Below are 10,421 nucleotides of genomic sequence, written 5' to 3'. Positions count from 1 at the left end.
AATACGGAAGTAGACAACAATAGTGTGGTGATATTCAGTAAATCTTGGTGTCCATTCTGCACGAAAGCAAAAGAGAAATTCAACTCTATCAATCAGACATACAAAGCAGTTGAATTGGACTTGTTGGGAGAACAGGGAGTACAAATACAAAATGCCCTTCTTGATAAAACTGGTCAGAAAACAGTTCCAAACATTTTCATAAACAAGACACACATTGGTGGATGTGATGCAACGTTGAAACTGTTTGATACAGGAGAAATATTCCAGATGCTTACCCCTAGTATGGAAGTAGAAGAAACCTTTGATCCTGCGAGTTTCATAAATGGAGAAATCGCAACCAATCAAGTAATGATATTCAGCAAAACTACTTGTCCTTACTGTACGAAAGCAAAAGAGAAGTTCAAGTCCATCAACCAATCATTTAAAACCATTGAGTTAGACTTGCTTGGTGATAATGGTAGCAAAATTCAGAATGCACTCTTTGAAAAGTCAGGCCAGAAAACTGTCCCAAACATATTTATCAATGGTAAACACATTGGAGGATGTGATGCAACAATGAAATTATTTGAAACGGGAGAAATATCAAAAATCCTCTCATCAACCATGGAAACAAATGATGCATTTAACCCTGCTAGTTTCATAAATGGAGAAATCGCAACCAATCAAGTAATGATATTCAGCAAAACTACTTGTCCTTACTGTACGAAAGCAAAAGAGAAGTTCAAGTCCATCAACCAATCATTTAAAACCATTGAGTTAGACTTGCTTGGTGATAATGGTAGCAAAATTCAGAATGCACTCTTTGAAAAGTCAGGCCAGAAAACTGTCCCAAACATATTTATCAATGGTAAACACATTGGAGGATGTGATGCAACAATGAAATTATTTGAAACGGGAGAAATATCAAAAATCCTCTCATCAACCATGGAAACAAATGATGCATTTAACCCTGCTAGTTTCATAAATGGAGAAATCGCAACCAATCAAGTAATGATATTCAGCAAAACTACTTGTCCTTACTGTACGAAAGCAAAAGAGAAGTTCAAGTCCATCAACCAATCATTTAAAACCATTGAGTTAGACTTGCTTGGTGATAATGGTAGCAAAATTCAGAATGCACTCTTTGAAAAGTCAGGCCAGAAAACTGTCCCAAACATATTTATCAATGGTAAACACATTGGAGGATGTGATGCAACAATGAAATTATTTGAAACGGGAGAAATATCAAAAATCCTCTCATCAACCATGGAAACAAATGATGCATTTAACCCTGCTAGTTTCATAAATGGAGAAATCGCAACCAATCAAGTAATGATATTCAGCAAAACTACTTGTCCTTACTGTACGAAAGCAAAAGAGAAGTTCAAGTCCATCAACCAATCATTTAAAACCATTGAGTTAGACTTGCTTGGTGATAATGGTAGCAAAATTCAGAATGCACTCTTTGAAAAGTCAGGCCAGAAAACTGTCCCAAACATATTTATCAATGGTAAACACATTGGAGGATGTGATGCAACAATGAAATTATTTGAAACGGGAGAAATATCAAAAATCCTCTCATCAACCATGGAAACAAATGATGCATTTAACCCTGCTAGTTTCATAAATGGAGAAATCGCAACCAATCAAGTAATGATATTCAGCAAAACTACTTGTCCTTACTGTACGAAAGCAAAAGAGAAGTTCAAGTCCATCAACCAATCATTTAAAACCATTGAGTTAGACTTGCTTGGTGATAATGGTAGCAAAATTCAGAATGCACTCTTTGAAAAGTCAGGCCAGAAAACTGTCCCAAACATATTTATCAATGGTAAACACATTGGAGGATGTGATGCAACAATGAAATTATTTGAAACGGGAGAAATATCAAAAATCCTCTCATCAACCATGGAAACAAATGATGCATTTAACCCTGCTAGTTTCATAAATGGAGAAATCGCAACCAATCAAGTAATGATATTCAGCAAAACTACTTGTCCTTACTGTACGAAAGCAAAAGAGAAGTTCAAGTCCATCAACCAATCATTTAAAACCATTGAGTTAGACTTGCTTGGTGATAATGGTAGCAAAATTCAGAATGCACTCTTTGAAAAGTCAGGCCAGAAAACTGTCCCAAACATATTTATCAATGGTAAACACATTGGAGGATGTGATGCAACAATGAAATTATTTGAAACGGGAGAAATATCAAAAATCCTCTCATCAACCATGGAAACAAATGATGCATTTAACCCTGCTAGTTTCATAAATGGAGAAATCGCAACCAATCAAGTAATGATATTCAGCAAAACTACTTGTCCTTACTGTACGAAAGCAAAAGAGAAGTTCAAGTCCATCAACCAATCATTTAAAACCATTGAGTTAGACTTGCTTGGTGATAATGGTAGCAAAATTCAGAATGCACTCTTTGAAAAGTCAGGCCAGAAAACTGTCCCAAACATATTTATCAATGGTAAACACATTGGAGGATGTGATGCAACAATGAAATTATTTGAAACGGGAGAAATATCAAAAATCCTCTCATCAACCATGGAAACAAATGATGCATTTAACCCTGCTAGTTTCATAAATGGAGAAATCGCAACCAATCAAGTAATGATATTCAGCAAAACTACTTGTCCTTACTGTACGAAAGCAAAAGAGAAGTTCAAGTCCATCAACCAATCATTTAAAACCATTGAGTTAGACTTGCTTGGTGATAATGGTAGCAAAATTCAGAATGCACTCTTTGAAAAGTCAGGCCAGAAAACTGTCCCAAACATATTTATCAATGGTAAACACATTGGAGGATGTGATGCAACAATGAAATTATTTGAAACGGGAGAAATATCAAAAATCCTCTCATCAACCATGGAAACAAATGATGCATTTAACCCTGCTAGTTTCATAAATGGAGAAATCGCAACCAATCAAGTAATGATATTCAGCAAAACTACTTGTCCTTACTGTACGAAAGCAAAAGAGAAGTTCAAGTCCATCAACCAATCATTTAAAACCATTGAGTTAGACTTGCTTGGTGATAATGGTAGCAAAATTCAGAATGCACTCTTTGAAAAGTCAGGCCAGAAAACTGTCCCAAACATATTTATCAATGGTAAACACATTGGAGGATGTGATGCAACAATGAAATTATTTGAAACGGGAGAAATATCAAAAATCCTCTCATCAACCATGGAAACAAATGATGCATTTAACCCTGCTAGTTTCATAAATGGAGAAATCGCAACCAATCAAGTAATGATATTCAGCAAAACTACTTGTCCTTACTGTACGAAAGCAAAAGAGAAGTTCAAGTCCATCAACCAATCATTTAAAACCATTGAGTTAGACTTGCTTGGTGATAATGGTAGCAAAATTCAGAATGCACTCTTTGAAAAGTCAGGCCAGAAAACTGTCCCAAACATATTTATCAATGGTAAACACATTGGAGGATGTGATGCAACAATGAAATTATTTGAAACGGGAGAAATATCAAAAATCCTCTCATCAACCATGGAAACAAATGATGCATTTAACCCTGCTAGTTTCATAAATGGAGAAATCGCAACCAATCAAGTAATGATATTCAGCAAAACTACTTGTCCTTACTGTACGAAAGCAAAAGAGAAGTTCAAGTCCATCAACCAATCATTTAAAACCATTGAGTTAGACTTGCTTGGTGATAATGGTAGCAAAATTCAGAATGCACTCTTTGAAAAGTCAGGCCAGAAAACTGTCCCAAACATATTTATCAATGGTAAACACATTGGAGGATGTGATGCAACAATGAAATTATTTGAAACGGGAGAAATATCAAAAATCCTCTCATCAACCATGGAAACAAATGATGCATTTAACCCTGCTAGTTTCATAAATGGAGAAATCGCAACCAATCAAGTAATGATATTCAGCAAAACTACTTGTCCTTACTGTACGAAAGCAAAAGAGAAGTTCAAGTCCATCAACCAATCATTTAAAACCATTGAGTTAGACTTGCTTGGTGATAATGGTAGCAAAATTCAGAATGCACTCTTTGAAAAGTCAGGCCAGAAAACTGTCCCAAACATATTTATCAATGGTAAACACATTGGAGGATGTGATGCAACAATGAAATTATTTGAAACGGGAGAAATATCAAAAATCCTCTCATCAACCATGGAAACAAATGATGCATTTAACCCTGCTAGTTTCATAAATGGAGAAATCGCAACCAATCAAGTAATGATATTCAGCAAAACTACTTGTCCTTACTGTACGAAAGCAAAAGAGAAGTTCAAGTCCATCAACCAATCATTTAAAACCATTGAGTTAGACTTGCTTGGTGATAATGGTAGCAAAATTCAGAATGCACTCTTTGAAAAGTCAGGCCAGAAAACTGTCCCAAACATATTTATCAATGGTAAACACATTGGAGGATGTGATGCAACAATGAAATTATTTGAAACGGGAGAAATATCAAAAATCCTCTCATCAACCATGGAAACAAATGATGCATTTAACCCTGCTAGTTTCATAAATGGAGAAATCGCAACCAATCAAGTAATGATATTCAGCAAAACTACTTGTCCTTACTGTACGAAAGCAAAAGAGAAGTTCAAGTCCATCAACCAATCATTTAAAACCATTGAGTTAGACTTGCTTGGTGATAATGGTAGCAAAATTCAGAATGCACTCTTTGAAAAGTCAGGCCAGAAAACTGTCCCAAACATATTTATCAATGGTAAACACATTGGAGGATGTGATGCAACAATGAAATTATTTGAAACGGGAGAAATATCAAAAATCCTCTCATCAACCATGGAAACAAATGATGCATTTAACCCTGCTAGTTTCATAAATGGAGAAATCGCAACCAATCAAGTAATGATATTCAGCAAAACTACTTGTCCTTACTGTACGAAAGCAAAAGAGAAGTTCAAGTCCATCAACCAATCATTTAAAACCATTGAGTTAGACTTGCTTGGTGATAATGGTAGCAAAATTCAGAATGCACTCTTTGAAAAGTCAGGCCAGAAAACTGTCCCAAACATATTTATCAATGGTAAACACATTGGAGGATGTGATGCAACAATGAAATTATTTGAAACGGGAGAAATATCAAAAATCCTCTCATCAACCATGGAAACAAATGATGCATTTAACCCTGCTAGTTTCATAAATGGAGAAATCGCAACCAATCAAGTAATGATATTCAGCAAAACTACTTGTCCTTACTGTACGAAAGCAAAAGAGAAGTTCAAGTCCATCAACCAATCATTTAAAACCATTGAGTTAGACTTGCTTGGTGATAATGGTAGCAAAATTCAGAATGCACTCTTTGAAAAGTCAGGCCAGAAAACTGTCCCAAACATATTTATCAATGGTAAACACATTGGAGGATGTGATGCAACAATGAAATTATTTGAAACGGGAGAAATATCAAAAATCCTCTCATCAACCATGGAAACAAATGATGCATTTAACCCTGCTAGTTTCATAAATGGAGAAATCGCAACCAATCAAGTAATGATATTCAGCAAAACTACTTGTCCTTACTGTACGAAAGCAAAAGAGAAGTTCAAGTCCATCAACCAATCATTTAAAACCATTGAGTTAGACTTGCTTGGTGATAATGGTAGCAAAATTCAGAATGCACTCTTTGAAAAGTCAGGCCAGAAAACTGTCCCAAACATATTTATCAATGGTAAACACATTGGAGGATGTGATGCAACAATGAAATTATTTGAAACGGGAGAAATATCAAAAATCCTCTCATCAACCATGGAAACAAATGATGCATTTAACCCTGCTAGTTTCATAAATGGAGAAATCGCAACCAATCAAGTAATGATATTCAGCAAAACTACTTGTCCTTACTGTACGAAAGCAAAAGAGAAGTTCAAGTCCATCAACCAATCATTTAAAACCATTGAGTTAGACTTGCTTGGTGATAATGGTAGCAAAATTCAGAATGCACTCTTTGAAAAGTCAGGCCAGAAAACTGTCCCAAACATATTTATCAATGGTAAACACATTGGAGGATGTGATGCAACAATGAAATTATTTGAAACGGGAGAAATATCAAAAATCCTCTCATCAACCATGGAAACAAATGATGCATTTAACCCTGCTAGTTTCATAAATGGAGAAATCGCAACCAATCAAGTAATGATATTCAGCAAAACTACTTGTCCTTACTGTACGAAAGCAAAAGAGAAGTTCAAGTCCATCAACCAATCATTTAAAACCATTGAGTTAGACTTGCTTGGTGATAATGGTAGCAAAATTCAGAATGCACTCTTTGAAAAGTCAGGCCAGAAAACTGTCCCAAACATATTTATCAATGGTAAACACATTGGAGGATGTGATGCAACAATGAAATTATTTGAAACGGGAGAAATATCAAAAATCCTCTCATCAACCATGGAAACAAATGATGCATTTAACCCTGCTAGTTTCATAAATGGAGAAATCGCAACCAATCAAGTAATGATATTCAGCAAAACTACTTGTCCTTACTGTACGAAAGCAAAAGAGAAGTTCAAGTCCATCAACCAATCATTTAAAACCATTGAGTTAGACTTGCTTGGTGATAATGGTAGCAAAATTCAGAATGCACTCTTTGAAAAGTCAGGCCAGAAAACTGTCCCAAACATATTTATCAATGGTAAACACATTGGAGGATGTGATGCAACAATGAAATTATTTGAAACGGGAGAAATATCAAAAATCCTCTCATCAACCATGGAAACAAATGATGCATTTAACCCTGCTAGTTTCATAAATGGAGAAATCGCAACCAATCAAGTAATGATATTCAGCAAAACTACTTGTCCTTACTGTACGAAAGCAAAAGAGAAGTTCAAGTCCATCAACCAATCATTTAAAACCATTGAGTTAGACTTGCTTGGTGATAATGGTAGCAAAATTCAGAATGCACTCTTTGAAAAGTCAGGCCAGAAAACTGTCCCAAACATATTTATCAATGGTAAACACATTGGAGGATGTGATGCAACAATGAAATTATTTGAAACGGGAGAAATATCAAAAATCCTCTCATCAACCATGGAAACAAATGATGCATTTAACCCTGCTAGTTTCATAAATGGAGAAATCGCAACCAATCAAGTAATGATATTCAGCAAAACTACTTGTCCTTACTGTACGAAAGCAAAAGAGAAGTTCAAGTCCATCAACCAATCATTTAAAACCATTGAGTTAGACTTGCTTGGTGATAATGGTAGCAAAATTCAGAATGCACTCTTTGAAAAGTCAGGCCAGAAAACTGTCCCAAACATATTTATCAATGGTAAACACATTGGAGGATGTGATGCAACAATGAAATTATTTGAAACGGGAGAAATATCAAAAATCCTCTCATCAACCATGGAAACAAATGATGCATTTAACCCTGCTAGTTTCATAAATGGAGAAATCGCAACCAATCAAGTAATGATATTCAGCAAAACTACTTGTCCTTACTGTACGAAAGCAAAAGAGAAGTTCAAGTCCATCAACCAATCATTTAAAACCATTGAGTTAGACTTGCTTGGTGATAATGGTAGCAAAATTCAGAATGCACTCTTTGAAAAGTCAGGCCAGAAAACTGTCCCAAACATATTTATCAATGGTAAACACATTGGAGGATGTGATGCAACAATGAAATTATTTGAAACGGGAGAAATATCAAAAATCCTCTCATCAACCATGGAAACAAATGATGCATTTAACCCTGCTAGTTTCATAAATGGAGAAATCGCAACCAATCAAGTAATGATATTCAGCAAAACTACTTGTCCTTACTGTACGAAAGCAAAAGAGAAGTTCAAGTCCATCAACCAATCATTTAAAACCATTGAGTTAGACTTGCTTGGTGATAATGGTAGCAAAATTCAGAATGCACTCTTTGAAAAGTCAGGCCAGAAAACTGTCCCAAACATATTTATCAATGGTAAACACATTGGAGGATGTGATGCAACAATGAAATTATTTGAAACGGGAGAAATATCAAAAATCCTCTCATCAACCATGGAAACAAATGATGCATTTAACCCTGCTAGTTTCATAAATGGAGAAATCGCAACCAATCAAGTAATGATATTCAGCAAAACTACTTGTCCTTACTGTACGAAAGCAAAAGAGAAGTTCAAGTCCATCAACCAATCATTTAAAACCATTGAGTTAGACTTGCTTGGTGATAATGGTAGCAAAATTCAGAATGCACTCTTTGAAAAGTCAGGCCAGAAAACTGTCCCAAACATATTTATCAATGGTAAACACATTGGAGGATGTGATGCAACAATGAAATTATTTGAAACGGGAGAAATATCAAAAATCCTCTCATCAACCATGGAAACAAATGATGCATTTAACCCTGCTAGTTTCATAAATGGAGAAATCGCAACCAATCAAGTAATGATATTCAGCAAAACTACTTGTCCTTACTGTACGAAAGCAAAAGAGAAGTTCAAGTCCATCAACCAATCATTTAAAACCATTGAGTTAGACTTGCTTGGTGATAATGGTAGCAAAATTCAGAATGCACTCTTTGAAAAGTCAGGCCAGAAAACTGTCCCAAACATATTTATCAATGGTAAACACATTGGAGGATGTGATGCAACAATGAAATTATTTGAAACGGGAGAAATATCAAAAATCCTCTCATCAACCATGGAAACAAATGATGCATTTAACCCTGCTAGTTTCATAAATGGAGAAATCGCAACCAATCAAGTAATGATATTCAGCAAAACTACTTGTCCTTACTGTACGAAAGCAAAAGAGAAGTTCAAGTCCATCAACCAATCATTTAAAACCATTGAGTTAGACTTGCTTGGTGATAATGGTAGCAAAATTCAGAATGCACTCTTTGAAAAGTCAGGCCAGAAAACTGTCCCAAACATATTTATCAATGGTAAACACATTGGAGGATGTGATGCAACAATGAAATTATTTGAAACGGGAGAAATATCAAAAATCCTCTCATCAACCATGGAAACAAATGATGCATTTAACCCTGCTAGTTTCATAAATGGAGAAATCGCAACCAATCAAGTAATGATATTCAGCAAAACTACTTGTCCTTACTGTACGACTTACTTTGGGTAATATATTATTACCTTCCCTAGGTATGAAGGATATTCAGTTACTCTAAACTAAAGGGTTGTATAATATTATTTAATGGCTTTATCTTCTACAAGTTAAAACGATCAAACAAACAAAGAGGTACCAATAGGGGTATCCACGTTGTGAAAATTATTAACAAAACTACCAGAGTAGGCTCTAGGGCTGTCCAGAATATTTCCACAATAATGTTCTAGAATAAGTTGATATTTATATTGCTTTCAGTATCAGCAGCTGTTGATCAATAGGATACAGAGACTTCATGAAAAAACACAAATGTCTCTTCCCAAACTAGGTGGCTCAGAGGTGAGCACCTTCATAACCGCGGAGATATCAAGCAACAAGATTGTCATCTTCAGCAAGACAACATGTCCCTACTGTACGAAAATCAAGGAGAAATTCAATTCTGTACAACAGCCGTTCAAGGCGATTGAATTGGATTTGTTGGGAGAGGATGGCGCGCGGATTCAAGATGCGTTGTACGAGAAAACCAAACAGAAAACTGTGCCCAACATATTTATCAATGGGACACACGTGGGAGGTTGTGACAGTACTCTGAAACTGTTTGAGAATGGTGAAATATTCAAGATGCTGGGAGCAAGTCCTGAACAGGAAGGTGTGTTCAATCCTGCACGCTTTGTCAATACGGAAGTAGACAACAATAGTGTGGTGATATTCAGTAAATCTTGGTGTCCATTCTGCACGAAAGCAAAAGAGAAATTCAACTCTATCAATCAGACATACAAAGCAGTTGAATTGGACTTGTTGGGAGAACAGGGAGTACAAATACAAAATGCCCTTCTTGATAAAACTGGTCAGAAAACAGTTCCAAACATTTTCATAAACAAGACACACATTGGTGGATGTGATGCAACGTTGAAACTGTTTGATACAGGAGAAATATTCCAGATGCTTACCCCTAGTATGGAAGTAGAAGAAACCTTTGATCCTGCGAGTTTCATAAATGGAGAAATCGCAACCAATCAAGTAATGATATTCAGTAAAACTACTTGTCCTTACTGTACGAAAGCAAAAGAGAAATTCAAGTCCATCAACCAATCATTTAAAACCATTGAGTTAGACTTGCTTGGTGATAATGGTAGCAAAATTCAGAATGCACTCTTTGAAAAGTCAGGCCAGAAAACTGTCCCAAACATATTTATCAATGGTAAACACATTGGAGGATGTGATGCAACAATGAAATTATTTGAAACGGGAGAAATATCAAAAATCCTCTCATCAACCATGGAAACAAATGATGCATTTAACCCTGCTAGTTTCATAAATGGAGAAATCGCAACCAATCAAGTAATGATATTCAGCAAAACTACTTGTCCTTA

At 35.6% G+C, this 10,421-nt stretch overlaps 2 protein-coding genes across 2 annotated transcripts; both read left to right on the top strand.

Moving 5' to 3' along the window:
• Nucleotides 1–6: 6 nt before the first annotated feature.
• On the top strand, nucleotides 7–9,066 carry LOC103523963. Its single transcript, XM_008488974.2, has 2 exons — nucleotides 7–322; nucleotides 644–9,066. Exons 1-2 carry the CDS (start codon nucleotides 268–270, stop codon nucleotides 9,064–9,066), a joined length of 8,478 nt encoding a protein of 2,825 aa, XP_008487196.1. The 5' UTR covers nucleotides 7–267.
• A 210-nt stretch (nucleotides 9,067–9,276) lies between these two features.
• On the top strand, nucleotides 9,277–10,416 carry LOC103523962 (the record flags this gene model as incomplete). The annotated part of the gene is made up of 1 exon (XM_008488973.3): nucleotides 9,277–10,416. A coding segment is annotated over exon 1 (1,059 nt), but the record flags the coding sequence as incomplete, so codon positions are not given.
• Nucleotides 10,417–10,421: the final 5 nt, after the last annotated feature.

Source organism: Diaphorina citri, unplaced genomic scaffold, assembly GCF_000475195.1.
Source record: "Diaphorina citri unplaced genomic scaffold, Diaci psyllid genome assembly version 1.1 scaffold63409, whole genome shotgun sequence".
NCBI classification, from domain to species: Eukaryota; Metazoa; Arthropoda; class Insecta; order Hemiptera; family Psyllidae; genus Diaphorina; species Diaphorina citri.
This window is presented reverse-complemented; position numbering and strand designations above follow the sequence as displayed.